The sequence below is a fragment of the Ursus maritimus genome, unplaced genomic scaffold, assembly GCF_017311325.1.
Source record: "Ursus maritimus isolate PB19 unplaced genomic scaffold, ASM1731132v1 scaffold_20, whole genome shotgun sequence".
NCBI lineage: Eukaryota > Metazoa > Chordata > Mammalia > Carnivora > Ursidae > Ursus > Ursus maritimus.
Window position 1 is genome coordinate 35846141 of NW_024424453.1, and position 23331 is coordinate 35869471.

Sequence of the window (23331 nt, forward strand, 5' to 3'; positions counted from 1 at the left end):
GCACCATGAACTGGAGTTTAATATTATAACTTTTAAAAAATATTTCAGGGAAACTTATATCCAGTAAAATGCACAGATCTCAAGAGGACCATCCCATCAGTTTCAAACAGCTACATGTGGGGAACCCAAACCCCTATCAGTCTCTGCTACCATCATGATGTTAGACTTTGATCAGGGGATCACAGCCTTTAAGATTCCCATCTGGTGTGGTGAGAATGGTGAATAACCTGCAAAACCTCAGTAGAAGCAGGAGAGAGGAGTAGTGCTAAAAGGAAGCAGACCAATCACGCAGGAGACTGTCCTGATGGAACCTGACCAGAGTCTGCCATTTCCCCCCCTTCAGACTGGACTCCAGTTGGGAGAGGTTATTTCCTTTTATGCTGTCTAAGGTCGCTGTTTAGATATGCTGTTTAGATTTACAAACTTTTTATTTTTCATTTTAACACAGCACTCTGCATTAAAAGTCAAACGAACACAGAGAATCTGGAAAAAAAAAGAGAAAATTCACTGGAAAAGCGGGATGGCAAGGGGAATGTTTCCAGAGAAAAGCACATTCCTTAAGGCATCTCTGGCTGAGAGCTACATGGCACGCAAAGAATTTGATAATATGCACATTATGACCCATATTACACAAAAATTGTGACTCATATTATGAAAGCATGGAGCTTGTGAAGGGTCCTGAGAAATAGCGGTGGGCTTTTAAAACTGTCCGAGAAAGGCCGCCAAAGAGTGCACAACTTTCAAATGAAAAACGAATGTGCACTCCACCTTACTAAACGCCACCCTCCTCATTGTCATCAACAATGAAAACGACAGTTTTCAACAATAGTTGAAAACGCTGAGTCGAGGTTTTGTGTTGTCGTTGTTGGTTTTTTTTTAAGTGTGAAGCCCAAATCAACCCTCATCCTTTTGGATGCTGCTTAAATTTTTTCATGGTTAATATGAATGCTAGCGATATCAATTTTGAAAACTGTGGAACATTAAATAAACGAAAATAGCAAGGTTATAATCCCACCATGCAGAGATAAGCCCTATTAACAAACTTTTTGTATTCAAACTTTTCCCACTGAGAAGAGTTTTCACTTTGATAGTGCTTTGAGACAACCGTTCTTTTTAACAACCAGTGCTTTTAAAACAAAAATTACAGGAAATATTGATTAACAGTCTTTTTTTCCTCCAGCAGATGGGATCCAGAAATTGCTGTAGCAAGAAAGCGTTCTTAATTTTAAAAAAAAGTTGCACAGAAAAGTATTTAAAAAGAGAAATAGAAAACATTACGCCTCTATTTTGGTGAATTAGCAACAAAGAAAAGGATTAGCTTGGACGGGTTCTTTTCAAAAATATTTTTTTCCTCTGGCTCCCGCTAGGGTGGAGGAAGTTGTCTCTGTTCGGAGAGGGTGGAATAGAGTGGAAGAACAAATAACTGGGAGGCTCTGCCTCGTTCGGGAGAGCGGGGGTCGGCTGGGGGGGTTGAGGAGATGGAGGCGGCCAGCAGGTGCCTGGGCTCCAGCCCCCTACCCCCACCCTCACCCCCTCCCTCATCCTCACCCAGAGCTTGGCCTCGCCCCCTGGCGGGCGAGCGCTAGGTGCCGGGGCGCGGGGGTGGGGGGCACAAACCCCGCGGGCAGCGGGAAGGAGGCCGAGGGGGGCTGCCCGCGCCCGACACACACCGAGAGGTTGGCACCCACCGGCCCGCACCCCCAGTCCGCAGCCCCCAGGAACATGTCCGCGGCCGGGGCGCAGAGTAGAGCCCCGGAGAGGAGAACCGGGGGAGGGCGTGTGCAGTGGCGGCGGCGGCGGCAGCGGAGCCGCTAGTCCCCTCCCTCCTGGGGGAGCAGCTGCCGCCGCCGCCGCCACCATCAGCGCGCGGGCCGCGGCCGGAGCGAGCCCGGCGAGCGGCGCGCGCGGGGGAGGGCGGGGGCGGGGAGGGGGGTGGGCGAAGGGGGCGGGAGGGCGTGGGGGGAGGGTCTCGCTCTCCCGGCGACCAGAGCCCGAGAGGGAGACCCTGGCGGCGGCGGCGGCGGCAGCGCCTGACACTCGGCGCCTCCTGCCGTGCTCCGGGGCGGCATGTCCGAGGCTGGCGGGGCCGGGCCGGGCGGCGGCGGGGCAGGAGCCGGGGCAGGGGCCGGGCTCGGGGCGCTGCCCCCGCAGCCTTCCGCCCCGCCGCCCGCGCCGCCGCAGGGCTCCCCGTGCGCCGCCGCCGCCGGGGGTTCGGGCGCCTGCGGACCGGCGACGGCAGTGGCGGCGGCGGGCACGGCCGAAGGACCAGGAGGCGGCGGCTCGGCCCGGATCGCCGTGAAGAAGGCGCAACTGCGCTCGGCTCCGCGGGCCAAGAAACTGGAGAAACTCGGAGTGTACTCCGCCTGCAAGGTACTCGCTCGCCGCTTCCCGGCCGCCCAGGGGGGCTAGGGCCCTGCCCGCGTGACCCCCGCCCCCTCCCCCGCAGCCCCCTCCCCCGCCTCTCGCCTCCCGCCTGCGGCCGCTGCACCGCGGAAGTGCTGCTGTCGCCCGCGCCCAATTAGCTTCTTCTCGGTCAAGAGTCCTGTTGGGTTGGACGGAGGGGATCGCCGGGATGGGAGCCTTTCATTCTTCCCCTTGGAAGGAGTTCCCTCTGCGTCTGCGCTCCTGGGCTGTGCCCTAGGGCTTTGTTGCTCTGTAGGAGCTCGCCAGGGGCACCTTTCAGAGAGTGGAGCAGCGCTTAGTGGCGAGCGCCCCCGGGCCATGGAAACCTCTTTCGGGGGGAATCTGAGCGCCCTCTCTTCTCCCGTGCTCTCCCCGTGTCCCATTGGGAAGAGCTGAATGGAAGGAGTGAGAGTGAAATAGGCTTCAGGACTCCCGGTGCTTTGGGAGATCGAAGGGGCGGACCGCGCGGGGTGGGAACGTGGGCACAGCCCGAGGCGAGGGTCCGGGAGCTCCCGGCGCCCTAGGCTGACGGCGGAGGCGCTGCTGTGCGCGGTGACAGCCCCGTCATTATTGTATTATTACTTGTTTAGTTAAAACGCCGTCCCAGCTGTTCGAGGTGTAAACAGGATTTGGCAAGGTGACAACCCAGCGCGGCGGGCACTACTGCTCAATTGAAGGACACGCTTTTCTTGCCATCCGCTTTCCATCCCAGCTCTCGGTCCCCCGTAGCCCCTCAGCTGCAGATCCAGATGTGGGCGCCGTGCTCCCAGGGTGGGAGGATTGCCCGAGGCCGCGGGGCAGGCTGGCCCTGCGCTGTCAGCAGCGGCTTTGTTTTGACAGGGTGACAGCTGAGGGGGGCGGGGACTTGGCCTTGTCAGCTCCTGCGGCCTGTGGCTGAGGCGGGGAAGAGACACTCACACACCTCCCATGTATATCTCCGGCCTGCTGCAAACAGGGTCAAGTTCCCAGATTCCAGATTCCCATAACCAAGCTGCAGGGGCCACTTCTGAATTTTGATGTAAAGATTATTAATCCTGCTGGAGCCTCTCTCCCCAGTGATGCTGTTTTTAGTATTTACTGGAGCTTCTAAACCGCAGTGGAATGTCTGTGCTTACCCTTTTCCCACACCATTCACATCCTCACGTATGTGTTGAATGCCTACCAAGTACCCTACATGGGTTTAATAAATACTTGCTGAACGAATGTGGGCTCTAGCTCTAGGGCTTTTCAAACTTTAAGGTGCATAGGAATCACCTGGGGAGCTGTTAAAATGCTAATTCTGAATCTGTAGGTCTGGGGTGGGGCTCAGATTCTGCATTTCTAACAAACTCTCAGATGGTGTGATGCTGGTCCAGTGACCACGCTCCAAGGAGCAAGTCCCTAATTCAGGCCTGGGCAATGTATTTCGAATTCAGCCAAGAAAGCAAACTGCTCTCCTCTGAGGGCAATATGTGGTTGGTATTTATGAAGGACTGCAAAAAAAAAGGGGGCGGTGGGAGTATACTTCTAAGAAAGGTGAAGGGCCAGGAGGTGGTTATAAAGGACATAAGTCTAATGGTAACAAGACCTGGAGTGTAGCAGACAGAAGGGAGAACTGTGCCCCGAATTGAAAACAAGCTCAGTTACTTGATGGACCTGACGTTCTGGAGCCAGAATGGATTCACGTAGGAGCTGTCAGCGTCTCTGTTCTGGCTTTTTACTGGGTTCCCATCATGAACACCTTCTCTCCCAGCTGCCTGCTGTTGCCTTAATACCTGAAAACTTCCCTGAAGCTTTGGTCCCCAAACCATGAGCCTATGTTATGTGCCCTGCATTGATATTTTTGATCCTTTCAGATTTCTGAGTGAGATGTAGCCCGTTTTCTAATGCTTGTGACTTTGTGTGTTTCATGTTCACATTCACCATCAAACTTTTAGGAAGGGAAAACTTCTCATTAAAGGCCTCTCCTCCTCCTCCTGGGAGACTCTGGAAGTGTCTATTTTCATTTACTCATTCATTCACTAAATATTATAGGGGTCCCAACTAGGTGCCAGGCATTGTGCTAGATGCTGGGGCCGTGACACCCAGAATGTATTCTCCTAGAGCTCCTAGTGTATGTGTATGTGTGCACGCATGTGTATGTGTGTGTGGGGGGCCTGGGGAGGTAGGCAGTGAACCATTTACAATGACGTGAAATAACACCTGCTTTCTTAGGGTAGTGTTGGAATTCAGAGGAGGGCAGTTCTGGGCTGGAGCATGGGTGGGGTAGGAATGGCTTCCTGGAGGAAGTGTCAGTGGGTGCTAAGGACTCTTGGCAGCGCAGGGTGGGGTGACGTGAAGCTTCTTGAAGTGGAGAAACTGAAAGCACTTGTGAAAGCTTGGAGCTGGGCCAACAGGAGCTAACGCTGCATTGGCTGAGGCCACCAGGTTGGGGGGCAATGTGTGTGGCCAAGAAGGCATTGCGGAATCCAGGAATTTTAACCTGGGGAGTGACATTCTCTCAGATTTGCCTTTTTTTTTTTTTTTTAAACTGTGCTTGTTTGGGTGTGAGAGAGCATATCTGTAGTTCTTTCTCAGCTTGTCTTTATCCTTCACCTAAGAAAGCCCCAAAAGGACAGATTCCTCTATCTTTTGTCACTCATGGGCCCCTTGGCAAATTGGAGGGAGTAGAGAGGTGAGAGAATGAGGAGGGACCTGGAAAGACATGAGTAGTTTAGGGGGGGGGGGGGCTATTGAAAGAAAAACAGGTCCCAGACCTGATAAAAGATCTGGCCTTTAAACTTCACAAACGAAACAGGAGGAGGAGGGAGCTAGTTCACAGCCCGGGTGGTATGCCACACCCTGGAGAGAAGAAAAAAGAAACAAACAAACTTGTTTTGCAGGATCCAGGGTAGAGTTCTTTGAACTATGCTCTGGCAAAGGTTGCTTCAGGGAGTCACTTTGCTTCTGGGTGACACAGAGTAATCATTAAATAAAAATGTAGATCTGATCATCTTATACTTCTACTTGGGACCCTTAATTTCTCTTTGCTAGGGTCCACAAAGCCCTGCAGGGCCTGACCACTGCTGTGTCTGGCCCCTTTTCAGGGCTTTGTGTGCATGGGTCCCTTCTACCTCAGGGCCTTTGCACATACTGCTTACTGGGGTTGAAAGCTCTTCTTGACTAACTTTCAAATTAACTCCCAGGTCTTCCTGCACATCTCACATTCCTTGCATTTCCTTTACCTGCTTGGCCAGCCTTCCCAATTATAAATTGTTTGGAAACCCTTGTGCTTATTTTTCTTTCCTCGTGCTTTTATCACAACTTTTAATTGTGTGATTATTTGGTATGTGTCTCTGAATAGATTCTAAGTGATGTGGTTATTGACTGGGTGAGTGAACTGGAGAAGAGGAAACTGAGGAAATGATTAGCCGTTAAGGATAGCAGTAGTGAAATTTTAGCCCGACTGCTTCTTGACAGTTGGGTAGAGGAATCACATAGTACATTTCTAGGTTTCTCACAGGTGTCCGCAGGACTGGGTTTTTAGTGCTGTAAAAGAAACCTAAGTAAATGTATGAGTAGGCCAAATCTCCATCGCCTTGAATTTAAGTATAAGTTATCTACTAAAAAACCCCACTGACGCTTCCTAATGAAATAGGCCATTTATACATGAAAGGAAGCTGTAGGGCGTAGTGGCCAAGACATGTGCTTCTCTGTTCAGATTTCAGGATATCCAGCAGTGTGACCTTGGACAATGACTTTACCTCCATTTCCTTGTCTGTAAAGTAGAAATAATATTACTGTCTCGTTGCATAACAGGGAGGACTTAAACTGGGCTAGTATGTACAATGCATCCAGCTGGGTGTCTGGCCCATGATAAATCCCTCCAGCAGCCCAGAGTGGGGAATACACTGTTAACGTGGAAGTCAGGAAAGAACATGGGATTTAGAGAATCTCCAATCTCAGCTCTGCCACTTGTGTGATCCTGGGCACAAGTCATTCAGTTTTTCTCTGAGCCTTGATTTCTTCCTCTGTAAAATGGAGACTATAACTTCAACCTTGAAGTTAAAAGAGAAAGGGTCCTCCAGAGTTTCTGGAACATAAACGTGGTGGATTAATGCTGGGGAAGTGGAACTGTTGCATTGTCTGTCAGAATCAGTGGCCGCAGAGCATTTATGGAGAACCCAGTTGCTTTGATTCTGGGCTCACTGCCATACTTGGAGAGTGACATGGGCTATAAAATTAGGCTTCATTTAAAAATAATGGTTTATAATCTAAAAGTAACACTGATTATAGAATATGCAAAGGACAGAGGCAGAGAAAAATTACCCTACCTGCCAGCCAGGAGCTGGTGAATGGGGCACTAGAGCACGTCTTAACATTGGGAGAGCCCCCAACACCTTTGCTTGTATTTGTCAGTCACTCCTCCCGGAGAGCAACTGTCAAAAGTCTAGAGCAGTGGCTCTTACCCAGGAACTGTTTTGGCCATGTCTGGAGGCGTTTTTGGTCCTTGTCAATGTGAGGGAGGAAGTGCTACCGGCAACTAGTGAGTGGAGGCCCAGGGTGTTACTAAGTATCCCAGTCTGCACAGGACAGACTGCACAACAATTGTCTGGCCCCAAATGACAGTAGTGCTAGAGCTGAGAAACCCTGTTTTAAAGGAAAACGGTATTGACCCGTAATACCATGAATACATTTGCAGCATAGGAAAAATTAATGCTTTTATGGTTAATTTGCATAACACTTGAAACCTGAAAACTGTCACTTTGTGAATCATGGGGCATATTTCTAAACAGCTTTATTATGGTATAATTTATAGATGATAAAAGTCACCAGCTGTACGTGTGCAGTCAGATGCTTTTGAGTAAAGGTATACAGTTACGCGTCCATCACTACAGTTCAGTCTTACAACTCTTCCCTCTCCCTAGAAACTTTCCTCCTGCCCTGGGCACCTTTTTAAGGTGATACTTTGTATTAATTCACAGTTTGCAAACAGAAACCAAATTAAAAATATCTTTTTTGGAGACTCATCAGGTATGTGGTAGTATTACAGCAAAGCACAAAACATGGAGGGGTATAGATACGATGTTTTTAAAAGAGTGGTCTTCAGCCACCTAAATGTACAGTATACAGTTATTTCATGTGTGGTGACTTCTCTAAGAGGCGGTATCATGGAGCCAGGCACACACGCAGAGGAAAAATATTTCATTTGGCAGGCCCAATACAAAAAGCCCGAGAGAAAGATGACCAAATTTAATTGTTTCCTCATAAACTCTCAGGGAAGATGAAAATCCAAGCCTGCAAAGCCTTCCCATTGCAATTTGCAGTTTTATGTAACTGAGAAAGTAGTTTATAGGGCAAAAGAGAACAAAAATCTGCTGAGGAGTGTTTTGCTTTAGGAAACATGTGCTTGCAAATAGCATTTGGTGATGCAGCACTGGTGTGTTAGTTTTTGATTTTTTTTTTTTTTTGGTTTATTTTGGTGTTTTTTTTTTTTTTTTTTAAAGCACTGAGCACATTTAGACACGGTTACCTGTCCACACAGGCAGGATTGAGTTCTGTTTCTGTCAGGTACATCCACAGGTCTAACCTGCTGTAGGGAATATTGAGGGTAAGATACACCATTTCATGTGAGGTGCCTTGGAACGATCAGAACATCTGCTTCTCAGATGAAAGATTTGGCTACTCTGTGCAGTGCCAATGAAACTTGGATTTCCAAGGCTCAGCGGCTTCTGATTTAGTTCGTTCGTCTCTCCCGGAGAGGAAGGTAGTTATTTAGGAATGGTTGTCAACGGTTTCTTGCTCTTAATGGTTTCCTATTCCTAATCGGACTCAAACACAGAGCACCTGTGGCGGAACAGGAGGCGCGCTGACCGGGGGCTACTGAGCAAACCTGGAGAATCCGCCTCCCTCTCCCTCCAAGCTGGGTGCCTCTGGGCAGCCACTGAACAGCCGTGGGGGTCAGTTTCCTTACTGGTGAGGTGGGAGTCAAGGCACCACCTCATCGACTTACTGTGAAGATGGAGTAGGTTGGCATATGTGAAAGTTCTAGGAAGACAGGTATCCCACCGACGTCTGTTTTAGTTCATTTCTGGAAACTGTCCATGGGTCTCAGCAGGTTTGTTGATAGTGTTTTGCCACCGTGTTATGCCTCGTGTCATTTGATTCTTCCACCTGGGGCAAGAGGAAGGTAAGAAGGTCATTTTACTAGCAGGGAACTGAGACCCGGAGAGGTTAAGCAACTTCCCGAACAGCGGTGGTTGCACAGGGAAGAGCTGGCCCCCCTAGTAGATTTTCTTTCCAGTGCATGATTTTGCATCCCCTTTCCACACTTTCACATGGGGTGGAGGGGGTGGTCTTCCCAGTGATACAGAGAGGGTTTCGTTTCAGGCGTTCGATGGCTCTCATTTGACGTTTATTGTTACTCCTCTTGTGGGGTATGTTCAAAGGCTTTTCTAGTTCCTTGAAACTGTGCAGGCCGTAAAGCAAACAAAATAAGCATTTTTTATTACTGGCCCAGGACAGACAGATGCATGCCCTTGGATTGTTTTAAAGCCGACAGTCAAGCATGGTCACTGTGCTGGCCCGTTCGAATTCCTTGTTGAAGGGAGATGAAAGTGATACGCACTCAGGCTGTGGAAGGTGCCAGATGTGTCAGAGAGGTAAGGAATTGACTGTCTTGGACGTTTAGAAGTCCCAGCACAGCTCCGCGGAAGACTGCACACACAGCAGTGTTTCAGCACAATTCAGAGGAAAGTCATTTTTTTCGTAATGTTATTATGCAGACAGTAAAGTGCTCGTATCATAAGCATAGAGCTTGGTGAATTATTACATGGGCACGCAGCCATGCAGCTGCCACTCAGATAAAGCTGTCGAGCATTTCCAGCACCCCTGAAGGCCCCCTTGTGCCTCCTCCCCACCTCTGGTAACCCTTATTCTTTTCTTACTAGAGATTACTTTTGCTTTTCTTTAACTTGACATAAATGGAATCATGTGGCCTGAGTTCTTTTGCATCTGGCTTTTGTCATTCACGTGATGTCTTTGACGTGCATCCATTTTGCTGCATACAGTAGTTTGTAAAGATACGTGCTCTTAAACTAAAAGCGAGTTTAAAAATTGTCAGCCATTTTCAGGATGGGAGCCGTTGGATGTGGACAACTTCATAAAATGAATTTTAATTAAATCTTTGAAAGGAAAGATGGGAATTGGATATTTCAGAATTTAGCATATGTGAAAGTTCTTGCAATAGGGAAGAACCCATGAGGGCAGGAATGGGGACAAGAAACCAAGGAGGGCTGTAGATAAGTATTGGGATGGAGAGGGGGGCAGAACGCTAGGGAGGTGGGTGCTGGGGGCCTGTGATGTCACAGCTGGCGGAATGCCCAGCCTGCACAGTTGCTTCACTTCTGGAATCTCTTGGTGAGTCCTTACTGGTAACTATCCATGTGAAGCCCTGCTGTCCCACACCCGTGGTTCTGGAAGATGTCTAGAATTATATGTTGTATCCTGTCAGCCATGCCGAACCATACATGTTGGGAGCTGTGGCAGGGTTTCAAGAAGGCTGGCTACAGCCCAGCATCTGAAGCTCCGGTAGGTCCTGACACCTCTTTGTTGTGTTGTTGGCCTAGGGGATGGAGATGCAGGAAAGATATCGTAGTCTCCTCATCACCCTCCCACCCACCCCCAGTCCCCAAAGGTGTGAGGCCACCTCTTCCCAGGAGTGGCAGTGAGGAACACAGATTTACCCTATTACTCGAAACACAGTTTTGGTAGAACAACTCATCCTTGAAAACTCCTGTGAAATATGTAAGCTTATTATTTAATGGAGTCGTATGGACTGTGCACTTATGAAGTCATCTGTTCTGTAATTGATGTATTTAACACAACAGGATTTTTGTCTTTTTTGCTTGTGTGCACATGTACACAGGGGTGTTACCTTAAACCTATTACCATTTATCTCTTCTACATTTATTTCCATGGGCTGCTTTGAATTTCTGCTTAGGTAGCTCCTGTCTAAATTCCTTATGACAATTCATTACCTTTCATCACAATTGAAATAGAATTAATTCTATATTTTTGAAGATTTATTATTTTAGAGATAGAGTGAGAGAGAGTGCACACACAAGGGAGAGGGGCAGAGGGAGAGGGGGAATCTCAGACTCCCCGCTGAGCAGGAAGCCTGACACTCAGATGTGGGGCTCAGTCCCAGGACCCTGAGATCATGACCTGAGCCGAAACCAAGAGTCCAGACGCTTAACTGACTGAGCCACTCAGGTGCCCCTTGAATCTGTATAATATTGAATTGCTTTCATCTCTGGCATTTAATTATACATGCTGATACCCTGCATTGCACACTCTTCTTCTCCAAGTTTTGGTGTGGCTTATTGTCAAGCCTCATTCTGGTCTGTTCTGAAATGCCAGCTTTTAGAGAAGCCTTCCTGACCACCCCCTATCAAAAATATAATCACTCTATAAGGTTACCTGTTTTGTTTTCTCTTACTGCATTTTTCAACACTTGTCATATTGTTTCCTTTGGGACAGAAGCTCCTCGAAGCAGGGACTTCGGTTCACCTTGTATCCCAGGTCTGCTGACTGTGCCTTGCACATAGTAGGTGCTTGATACATATTTGTTGAATAAATGCGTAATTTCATATTCACAGGCTTTGTGAGATTGGAAGAAAGGAACTGTGTTGTAAAGACAAGGTAACTGAGGCTCGGGTTTAGTAACGCGCCCAAAGCCACATGGTCCCAGGAGCAGGGCAGCCCCCAGCTGTAGCGGGAATAGCGTCTTCTGACTCTAGCTAAGCGTGGTTCCCAGTGAGCGTACAGCAGACCTGCTGACCTTCAGGACGGGTGGGTTGGCCTGGATTTCTACAAAAGAGAGCAAGGAGAGTCACACCCACTTTTAATCCTTCTCTGAGTGAATGACGTGAACGTCTCTGATCATCGTTTCCTCTTGTGCAAATTGGAAGTAAATTCTCACACGGGAGTTGTGTTGTGAGACCAGCAGAGTAAAAACGAATGAAGTGAGGGGCTCCTGGGTGGCTCAGTCAGTTAAACGTCTGCTTTCGGCTCAGGTCATGATCCTGTCCTCCTGCATTGGGCTCCCTGCTCAGCAGGGGGTCTGCTTCTCCCTCTCCTCCTCCCCTGTTCATGCTTACACTCTCTCTCTCTCTCACTCTTGCTCTCTCTTTCAAATAAACAAATCTTTAAAAAAACAAACAAACAAACCAACCTATGAAGTGAGAAAAAGGCCCTATCATATATTCTAAAAGTCTATATGGTGTTAGTGAACTAGAAAAAATATCACCTACAAAGACATATTTTCTAACTACCATTTATATTTTTTTGTTGCTTTGCTGCCCACTGAAACTCAGGGTTACCATGGGCTTTCTTTAATATGTTCTTCTGTTTGTACCCAGAAGCCCAGACACAGGGCTTATTATTTTTTTTAATCAGGAGATGAATGCATGTATTTCGCAAAAAAGTGTGAATAATGTCTCGAAGGATCCATTTTGGAATGATACACCACCTAACCTTAGGAGGAGGCTTTGAGCAATCTCTTCAGTGACCTCAGGGCAGGACATGTGGGGATGCTTCCCTTAGTTCTGCCCCCTCCTAGAAAGCCCCCATCATTGCATGCTCTTGGCCTGTGCAACCTTCTACAAGGCTTCTGTGGTATGCAGGAGATTCCAGAAGTACAGGATGAGACCCGAGTAGTATCAGAGTGACTGATGGTGGCAGCTCTAATTTGCATTAGCTCTAACAAGCTGGTGTTGAAACTGGATGGCAGAATGCCAAGGAAGCCAAGGTCAGCATTACTTTGAAATAGCAGAGTGAGTCATGTAACCCAGGATTTGCACATACCCACAGGACTACCTGACTCACCCCACCTCCAGGGGAACACATCCATGAGTATTGGTTAGGTGCCCGTGCCCAGGCTCTGTCCTGGTGGGTGGTGAGTGACAAAAGGAAGTAAAAGCCACAAGGAGCCCCTCATCTTACTGGGGAGACAGGTATAGAGGGAAGGAAAAATTCAAGTGAATAATCAAGCCTGAAGTCAGCGCAGGGAGAAACCATTATCAGCTGGGGTCAGGTAGAAGTGTAGGAGAGAAGCTCAGCCTAGGTGGAGCAAACAGTATGGAACAGCAGAGAAGCAAAAGTGAAGGGGGCAAGACAGCAGAGTGGTTTGGAATGTGGGCCGAAGGAACAGACTGCCTGGGTTTGAATACTGATGTGCTGCTTTCTCGCTGTGTGACCACGGGGAGATTACTTACCCTCTACAGGCCTCAGATTTCATAGCTGTAAAATAGAGAGTGTGATATTGTCAACTTTACCCATTCATTCAACAAACTGTTATAGCATGTGCCAGGCATTGATTTAGATGCTGGGGACACAGTGACAGATGGGTTTTTACTCTCGCAGAGCTTGCTTCTGGTAGCAGAAGCAGACAGTAAACAAGAAAATAACAGAAAGTGGTAAGTGCCACATGCCACGCAGAGAATGAAAACAGAGAAGTAAATGAGAGTGCCTGGGGAGTCCTTTCCATACGTGCCCAGAAAGGTCTCTCTGTCGATGGGACACGGTCTGGGGCCTGAATGAAAGCAAGAAGCCAGCCACTGGGGGGTAGGGAGGGAGGGAGGGAGGGAGGGTGTGTGTGTGTGTGTGTGTGTGTGTGTGTGTGTGTGTGTGTGTGTGTGTGTGTAAGACTCTGGGGGCAGAAATGGCTTGGCATGCTCAAGGGTGGCCAGGTAACCCTTGTGGCTAGATGAGGGGGCAAGGGGACAAGTGTAGGAGATGAAGTGAGAGGTAGTTGGGGCCTGATGGCTGAGTATGTGTAATTTTCACACAATGAAATGATTTGATTTCCAGTTCTGATCATTTTCAACAAATGCATATCAAGACCCAGAACATTTTAACCCCCCTAGAAAGTTCCCTTCTGCTTCTAGCCATTCAGATGCCTCACCCTCAGAAGTAACGGCTGATCTACTTTGTATCACAATATATTAATTTTGATACGCTAGAATTTCATATCAGTTTTGCCACCCAGTACATACTGTCCTGCTTTCACTCAGTATGGTTTGTTTGAGATTCATCCATGTTGCATGCATCAGTGGTTAATTTCTTTTTATTGCTGAGAGGTATTCCACTGTACGGATGTACCAGTTTGTTCATCCGTTCACCTGCCGTTGGGCATCTGGGCTGTTTCAGATGGATTCAGAAAAGATTTGTGTTTTAAAGCATCCCCTTTGGCTGCTTTGAGAAGAGTAAAGTGTGCAAGAGAAAGAGAAGAGAGAGTCAGTTGAAGTTACTGCAGTGTGGGTAGAGAGCGAGCGGGTGGTGGCTTGCACGAGGGTGATGGCTGTGGAGGGCGTGAGAATAGCCAGTTTGGGGCAATAGTAGGAGTGTGGAGGCAACAGGACTAGATTTGTTGTGGGGGTGGCAGTGAGCAAAAGACAGAAATGAACGAAATGTCTAGGATTTTGGCTTGAGCAATGGAAGGGGTGGTAGCTCCATTTCCAAAGTTGGGCAGGAGCACGAGAGAGGCAGCTTTGGAGAGGATGAGAATCCAGAGTCCTTTTTCCGGATGTGTTAAATTAGGGGTGTCTTTTAGTAGCCAAGTATTGTTTTGATAATAAAATGAGATAATCCATTAGCAGTTTGGGTTGGTATCTGGAATATTCTAAGTGCTCAAAAAATGGTAGCTACTATTACAGTTAAAAGCAGAGCTAAATAATAGCTACTAATCTTAATAAAGAGACCAACCAAATTGAAGAAAAAGGAAAAACAAGTACACAGAAATCATGGGGAAAAAGGAACCTCTCTCTGGGTAAAGAAGAAACCAGTTGATAGAAAGTCTTGAATTTCAGGTAGAAAATTCTGGACTGAATTCATTTAATAATAGCGAGTCTTTGCACTTTAAGAAGGAGGAGACCTGAGATATTTTAGAGTGCCAGCAAAAAGTTCTAGGTTTTGGTTTTGGCTCCCTGCTCCTTTGCCAGCTGGGGTAACTCAGGCAAGCCACGCCCCTTCTCTAGGCATTGAATTACTTGTCCTGTGGGGTTACTGGGAGGGGAAAATAAGATGATGTCGGCTAAAATAGCTTTGGAAAGTATCAGACAGGAATGCTGGTCGTTGTTAGATGGCATTTTAGAGTAGATTGATGGGTCCGGTGCGTGTTAGATGGAGCGCGAGTGGGAATGTATTGAAAGTGAGAAGAAAGCTGTTTCTTCAAATCAGCTATTAAAGAGCTGACCCAGGGTCTGGCCAGTTGAGAATAGAGAAGGTGTAAATCTGGGAGAGGCTTGGAAAGAGGAATCGGGTGGTCGTGGGTGAGGGCATTGAATGCAGTTGTATACTGAGCCTCAGGATCTGGGAGAAAGGCAGATTCCACTGAAGGGAATCGGCTAGTTGGAAAGGGGTGTTGGGGTTGAGGGCGAGCCTATGGTAAAGCATCCTGCGCAAAGATGCTAGGTGTGGGCAGTTGGGAATGCAGGCTGGAAGTTCTGCTTTGCAGGTTGGGCTGGTTATGTGGATTTGAGCGAGGCATCCGCCCGGATGATGGTGGATACCATGAGAATGTGAGCTGTCCAAGGAAGCAACATGTCTGGTGCGGTGTATTTTGCTCATCCCAGCCGACTTGGTGTCAGAACAACAGGCTAAAGAGTGAAAAACTCTGTCTGTCTGCTGGTTGTCTGGCCTGCTCAATGTCAGCCAAACAATTTGACAAGTCTTTCCACTGTTGAAGACTGAGCTATCTGTGTTGGCAAGTTCACTGATAAAGTCTGAGATTAGTTCTGTGTGTTATCAGAGGAGATTCGGGGATTGTCTGGGATTTAGGGTTCTGGGCCACCAGTTTCTTGGCCTTGGTGTCATTCAGGTTACCTCTTGAGGCCCTTCCAGGGGTGATGCGTGTTTGGGTTGGTCCTGGAGACGTGACTCAGATGTGATGGCAGGGTCTGGCCCATGCCTAGGCCATTTGGTAGCACTGGAGTCGTTCAGCACCTTTTTAGATAATGCCTAAGGGTTGGGCCTTTGATTCAGTCAGACCTGACTATTTAGCATAAAGAGGGCAGTTCCTGATGGAGCTCCAGCCTAGGATTTCTTCCAGACGGCGAGGTCAGGAGGTTTTCTGTTGATTTGATGTTGGAGTCATCTCGGAGAGCTTGGAAGAGGAGCGTTTGAATAGGGTGTTTATACCTGGGTCATTTCCTCATGGCATATTTTCCATTCTCCTTCTGTATCCTTGACCACTCTGCAGTGTTTGCTTTGGGTCCTTGTGACTTTCCAGACTAAAATGGCACTGTTCATTAAGGTCTTCAGAGATGTTTCTGCCTGAATTAGCACACTGGTTATCTTTTCTCCCCTTCCACTTCTGTTTTTACTTTCAATTCCAGGCAAATTTGTCTCCTGAGGGAAGCCTCCCACTCCCACTCCCACCTTCTCCTTTTCACTTGTGCCAAAAGTACCCAGATTTTGGGGGTACCTGGCTGGCTCTGTTGGTAGAGCATGCAACTCTTGATCTTGGGGTGGTGAGTTTGAGCCCCATTTTGGGTATAGAGATTACTTAAAAATAAAATCTTAAAAAAAAAGTACCTAGATTTTTAAAAATCCCAGTTTCAAGTCCTAGCTTCGTGGTGTCTGCTGGCTTTCCGTGTACAACTGTGTGAACTGGAAGGATTGTCACAGTGGAGAAAGAGTTTACGTCCCAGAAAGGATTAGCTAGCCATTTATATTTAAACCGAATATGGAAGACTGAAGTTCATCCTGGGAAAAGAGGAAGGTGTTAACACATCCATCAGACCACTTTCTCCTTTCAGGTCTTTGCTACTCCAAGTTTGGTCTTCACCTGGGAACTGTTTAGAAAAGCAGCATCTTGGGCTCCACCCTAGACTTACTGAATCTTAATCTGCATTTTAAGAAGATTTCCTAGGTGATTCAGGAGCAGATTAAAGTTTGAGAAGCACTGCTCCGAATCGCAAGAGCTCACAAGAGCATTATTCAAATTGCTTCCAAAGCAGTTCACTTCCAAATTTATTGGGATCACAACTCCTTACAGGGACTGTTGTTGTTTTCAAATAGGATTAAAAGAGTTTTTTGTGTTTGTTTTGTTTTTCAGAGTAACACATGCACACCATTAGGAGGAAAATTCAGGCAACTGACTCCCTGATTTCAGGCAAATGAAAGATTAGCCCTCTCCCCTGTCCTCCTGCATACCAGCTTTCACTCCCTTTCTCGCATCTCCGGGACAGTGACTGTTACCCCTCCCCCACCCTCCAGACCTGCACGCTACAGTTTATACTACAATCCAAGGAGGGGAATTAGATTCACTGCACAGAAATCCATTTAGATTCCAGTTAGGTTCGAATGAAGCTGTTGAATATGTCAGAAAGTTGGATGTCAGCAAGTCCGGAGTGTTGAATGAGGGAGCCCAAGTGAATGCGGCTTTATTATTAGCAAGTTTTAATTGTTTCAAAGGCTCCATTCATTTTAAAAACAGGGCAGCCTACTTAATGACTTATTCCCATCATTTCTCTTTTGCCAAGACAAATTCGACAGTGCAGGTGTGGCCACCTAGACACTAACAGAGGGGAACTGAGATGGAGACCTCCCCATTTTTCTGGCCTCCCCCCGCCCAAATGTAGCTTATTAAGCTTCTTTGTGAGGAGAAAATATACCTCACTTTTGGGACGCATTTGCAGAAGACCTGTATTTGAAGGGATAATTAATTATTAGCTGTTCTTGCATTTAAATTTTTTAATTTTTATATTTTTAAAGACTTATTTATTTTAGGAGGGAAGGGCTGAGGAAGAGGGAGAACCAGGTTGACTCCATGCTGAACTTGGAGCCCGACTTGGGGCTCGATCCCATGACCCAGGGCTCGATCCTATGACCCTGAGATCATGACCCAAGCCGGACTTGACCCAAAACCAGGAGTCACTTAACTGACTGTGCCACCCAGGTGCCCCAGTTCTTGCCTTTTTAAAAAAACTTCAGTGAGATATAATTGGATGTCTGTGGTTTTAAGTTTACAGTTCAGTGACTTTTAGGAAATTCAGTTTTAGATGTCCATCTCCCCCAAAAGATCCTTGTGTCCATTTGCTGTCAAACCTGTTTGCATGCCAGCCTCAGACTAATCAATCTAGTTTCTGTGTCTATAAATTTGCCTTCTCTGGAATTGCTATAAATGGAATTACACAGTATGGGACCGGCTTCTCAGCACAATGTTTTTGAGGCTCATTCATACAGCGTATATATCAGCATCTCATTCTTTTTTATTTTATTTTTTATTTTTTTTAAAGATTTTATTTATTTATTTGACAGAGATAGAGACAGCCAGCGAGAGAGGGAACACAAGCAGGGGGAGTGGGAGAGGAAGAAGCAGGCTCATAGCGGAAGAGCCTGATGTGGGGCTCGATCCCATAACGCCGGGATCACGCCCTGAGCCGAAGGCAGCGCTTAACCGCTGTGCCACCCAGGCGCCCCCTCATTCTTTTTTAATGCCAAATAATATTCCCCTGTGTGAATATGCCATATTTTGTTTTATGTATTCACCAGCTGATGGACGTTTGAATGCTTTCCACCTTTTGGCCAACTGGTATGAATAATGAGGAGTGGACATCTGTGTTCAAATCTTTGTGTGGACGTGTTTCATTTTTCTGGGGCAGATACTTTGGAATGGGTTTGCGGGGTCATGTAAATTTATGTTTAACTTTTACAAACATTTATTTTTTTAAGTTGTGGTAAAATATACATCACATAAAATTTACCATCTTAACCATTTTGAAGTGTATCATTCGTTAGCATTAAGAAACTCACACTGTTGGGGCTCCTGGGTGGCTCAGTCAGTTGAGCTTCCGACTTTGGCTCAGGTCATGATCTCAGAGTCCTGGGATAGTAGGACTCTGCACTCAGTGGGGAGTCTGCTTGTCCTTCTGCCCCTCTCCCCACTTGTGCTCGCTCTCTCTCTCAAATAAATAAAATCTTAAAAAAAAAAGAAAAAAGAAAAGAAGCTCATATTGTTGTGCAATCATCACTAACTACCAGTATCTGTGAACTCATATCATCTTCCCAAACTGAAACTTTATACCCATTAAACAGTAATTCTCATTCCTCCTTCCCCTCAGTTCCTGGCAGCTAGCATAATCCTGCTGACTTTCGGTGATCTGTCTACTCTAGGTATCTCATACATGTGGAGCCATACAGTATTTGTCCTTTTGTGACTGGCTTATTTTACCTCACATGCTGCCCTCAAGGTTCATCCATGTTGAAATATGTGTCAGAATTTCTGTTCTTTTTTAAAGCTGAATACTATTCCCTTGCATTCATATACTTCAGTTTGTTGATCCATTCTCTTGTCAGTGGACACTTGGGTTACTTCTGCCTTTTGGTTATTATAAATAATGTGTTTGTGAATTTGGGTGTGAAGTTAAATTTTTAAGTTCCTACTTTCAATTCTTCGGGGTATATACTCAGAAGTGGAATTGCTAGATCATACAGTAATTCTATTTTTAATATTTTGAGGAACCGTCATACCATTTTTTATAGTGCCTGGCCAATTTTCCTTTCCACCAATAATGCATGTAAGTTCCTGTTTCTCTACATCCTCACCAACACTTGTTCTTTTCAGTGTTTTTGTTGATAGCCATCCTAATGAGTATGAGGGGGTCTCTCCTTGTGGTTCTGATTTGCATTTCCCTGGGGATTAGTGATATTGAGTATCTTCGTGTATTTATTGACCATTTGTATGTCTTTGGAGAAGTGTCTATTCAAGTCTTTTGCCCATTTTTTAAATTGGGTTTTTTATTCTCTCATTGCTGAGTTGTAAGAGTTCTTTATATAATCTAGATACTAACCCCTTATCAGGTATTTGATTGGCAATTTTTTTTTTATTTTGTGGATTGCATTTTCACTCTGTTGATTGTGTTCTTTGATGCACTGGAGTTTTTCATTCCGATTCAATCCAGTTTATTTTTTTCTTTTGTTGCATGTGTTTTTGGCGTCCTATCAAGACAGGACAGGACACTGAAGATTCAGTGTCCTGAAGCTTTTCCTCTGTTTTCTTTTAAGAGTTTTGTAGTTCATTGGGGCGCCTGGGTGGCACAGCGGTTAAGCGTCTGCCTTCGGCTCAGGGCGTGATCCCGGTGTTATGGGATCGAGCCCCACATCAGGCTCCTCTGCTATGAGCCTGCTTCTTCCTCTGCTATGAGCCTGCTTCTTCCTCTCCCACTCCCGCTGCTTGTGTTCTCTATCTCTATCAAATAAATAAATAAAATCTTTAAAAAAAAAAAAAGTTTTGTAGTTCAGGTTTTATGTTTAAGTCTTTGATCCATTTGGAGGTAATTTTTGTATGTGGTGTGAGGCAAGGGTCAAACAACTTCTTTCTTTTGCAAGTGAATATCCAGTTTTTCTAGCGTCATTTATTGAAAAAACTCTCCCTTCCCCATTGAATGCTCTTGGCAAAAATCATTTGATTTTTGTGTGAGGGTTTATTTTTGGGCTCTCTGTTCTATTCCGTTGGTCTATGCTTAACTTTTTAAGAAGCCACCAAACTCTTTTCTACAGTCGCTACCATTTTATATCCCCTCCAACAGTGTTTGAAGATTCCCATTTCTCTACATCCTTGTCAACATTTTTTATTGTCTGCTCTTTTGATTATAGCTATCCTCAAGGGTATGAAGTTGTATCTCACAATGGTTTTGGTGTTGACTTTTAAACATTCTACTTTCGTCTAACCTGGAACAGAAACGTAGTAAAATAGAGTGAGAACCTCCACACACAACGACAGGACCACAGTTATCTGCATGAACATACCCAGTGCAGCTGCAGGGTAGACTAAAAAAGTTCAGGCAAATCTCTTAACATCTTAGAGCCTCAGCTTTTTCTTCTGAATAATGGGAATAATTAATACCTTTCTCATACAGGATGAGATAAGAACAAGTGTACAAGTGCATTTCTCATTTTAGGTGCTTAATAAATGTTGGATTCACAGTTTTACTCCATAAATTACCCTTCAGTGTGTTCTTGGCTGTGGGATAATCCCTGTCACTGATTTCAGTTTTCCAGCAAATAGGACTTCCCAGTATTTCAAGCATGACTGAATGCTGCTAGTCAGCTTGGCTGTCTTTCTCGTGTTCCTCTGGATGTCACCCAAATACCTTCACACCCGTCTCATTGACACCAAGTGAACTGTAAGCACCCTGCTCCCTTCTCTGTCAGTCATCTGAGTCATGATCGCTTGTTTATCCAGTTTAGCTTCCTTCTCATGCTCTGTCCTGGCTTCTGCAGACGACAACGAAGGCTGCTGCGTTCTCTTGCCGTACAACCCTGGATGCTACTGGGGCAGAACCGCTTTTATCCTGGGCCTGTTGAAGCAGTCCAGTGGCCATTTCTTCTTGGTTCTGCCGTGTCTGTAGAGACTTGCTCTTGGGGGAGACAAAGTCATCTGGGCAGCTTTCCCCTCCTTGTGCCCGGGTTGCTAGCTGCTGCAGTAATTGGCTTGGCCGCACACTCCCTGAAAGGTTGTCCTTCCGCTGATCCTTTGTGAAAGCCGCAAGGCCTGTCCCCTTGGGAGTTCCCGTAGATAGCAGCTGTCTTGCCTAATTAAGGAGAGGCATGGGAAAGGTGTTTTGAAGGAAAACCTCTTATCTGGAAGAACAGTGGCTGGGCCTGCACATCTGGAAAGGAGATATAAAGGCCAGGGCAGAGGGCATGGTGGCGGCAGCTTGGACCATGTGGCAGAAAGTGCTTTGCTGGCAGCCAAAAATAATGACATTGAATGTTTTCTAAAGAACTTGGTATGTCCTCTTCAGTAAATTGGGGAAGAAGTCCCACACATCTTAAAATTTTTGTGCGCTGAGGTTTCCGAGAGTCCCATGGTGCTTGTACGCGTGTAGGAAGTACTTGGCATATCCTACAAAAAAAGAAAAAAATCCTGAAGCAGGTGAGCCAAGCTCAAGGAATTTCCAGGTATCTCAGAGGGGTATAACGTGAACCACTTAGAACTGCTTAGGAAATGTTGGGACTATTCTAGGCATAAGCTGTTAGGGTCCATAGCAAAGACTTGGTGGGGGGGGTTGGGAGGGTAGATTCCTTTTAAATTCTAGTGCAGTGATGTCCAATAGAAATATAGTGTGAGCCACACATGTAACTTAACATTTTCTGGTAGCCACATAAGTATTAGTTTACTAGAATTGCTGTAACCAATTATCAATGACAAGGTGGGTGAAGCAACAGAAACTTTCCTCATTCACAGTTTTGGATGCCAGTGATCTGAAATTGAGGTGTTGGCAGGGCCATACGCCCGCCAAAGGCTCTGGGAAAAATCCTCTCTTGGCCCCTGGCTGTCCTTGGCATTCCTTGGTGTGTAGATGCATCACTCCAAGGAATGAGTCTTTGCCTCTGGCTTCAGTTGGCCTGTGCATCTATGACTCAGGGTCCAAATCTCCCTCTCCCTTTTTAAATAAAAGCACCAGTTACAGCTTTTAGGGCAGTCGAAATCCAGGATTATTTCATCTCAACATCCTTAAGTAATCATATGTCCAAAAATCATACCAGTTTTCAAATAAGATCCCTTCTAGGGTTCCAAGTGGACATGCACTTAGGGGGACACTGTTCAGCCCACTCCAACACATGAAAAAAGGAGAGAGAAAAGTCAACCATTAAATTTTATCAATTGTAATCTATTCTTTAACCTGATATTCCACAATATCGTTATAACATGTAATCAATAGAAAATAATTCTAAATGAGATATTTTAACATTCTTCTTTTGTTTTTGACACTAAGTCTTTGATCTCTAGTGGTTATTTTACGCTTACAAGGCATCCCAGCTTGGACCTGCTACCTTTCGAAGACTGGGTACCCACTTATGGCTGGCTGCCACATCCTGGCCCGCACAGTTACAGTGCTGTGGGGCTGACAAAACGTTTCTATTTCTCAGTGTTTTGCCTGTGTTTTCTTCTTCTCTCCTTTGCTCTCTCTGTCCTTTTATCTTCCTATTAGTTTTCAGGGAATTTTCTATTTATTTGGAAAAAGTCTCGTTTGTCCTGAACAAAAGACGTAAAAGTCTACTTTGTGAAAGCTGCTGGGAACCCAAGACTCAGTGGGGGAAGCAAAGTGAGCCAGTTTTGAAAGAAAAGTCCTTTATTCAGTTACATTTGTAAGTGTTTATTGTTGGTTGAATTCATTAAGCACTTCTATCACAAGTAGCTTAAATAAGTGTAGTTAATATTTAGGATGTAACATTTTTTGTTAGGGCAGTATAAGACTTTATTATTCCAAAATCTCTCTGCCTTGAGATCTGAGACCCATTTTCAGCCCCCCATGAACATGGCCATTCTTCTCTGTCATGTTAAGACAAGAAGGGGAATAAACTTTTCTTTCTGGGCTGACTACTTTTAAGTTTGTTGCAATAGTGAAGTTAAGATTTATATCTCTAAAAATCTGTATTGTCTTCTTTAAGAATTGCAGGCTTGTTACTTTTTGGCTTGAACCTCAGTAAAGGCTTTTTATAAGCAACCCCACGGGGAGAAAAGTTTTGGATCCTTGAATTCTTAAATGTGGTTTGTGATAAGGATATGGTTTCTACCCTTCCTCCCCCACGACTGATTTATACTGAGTCTCTGTTGTTGTCATTGGAATTTTTCTGGAATTATGATTCCCCTCAGATAAATTAATGTTAAAGAAAATTAGCAAGCAACCCATGAATATGAACCGTAGAGAAGAATATAAAGTACAATGTGGATGTCCTTTTCCCTCCCCCATTTTTGCCCCCTCCCCCATAAGTATGTATCTGTCTAGTTTCTCCGTGTATCCAAATACATACATGTTTAAATTGCCTATTCACTTATTAAAAAAAAAAGAGATATTGGATTATGCTTTGTATTATTCTATAGTTTGCTTTTCCAGCCTTTTACTCGGACCTAGAGAGGTTCCAAGTCTATACAGTTAGCTGTGTAGATAAAGGTGG

General features: G+C 45.8%; 1 protein-coding gene and 1 long non-coding RNA gene across 2 annotated transcripts in view; one reads left to right on the forward strand and one right to left on the reverse strand.

The window, feature by feature from the left end:
- Nucleotides 1-4290, reverse strand: part of LOC121104287 — a 13470-nt gene extending 9180 nt beyond the window's left edge. Inside the window, exon 1 of the long non-coding RNA XR_005836585.1 lies at nt 2986-4290. This is a non-coding gene — a long non-coding RNA (uncharacterized LOC121104287). The remainder of the gene's footprint in view (nt 1-2985) is intronic.
- KAT2B (lysine acetyltransferase 2B) overlaps nt 2068-23331 on the forward strand; it is a 99308-nt gene continuing 78044 nt past the window's right edge. Inside the window, exon 1 of the mRNA XM_040636859.1 lies at nt 2068-2370. Coding sequence (XP_040492793.1) covers nt 2068-2370 — 303 coding nt within the window. The remainder of the gene's footprint in view (nt 2371-23331) is intronic.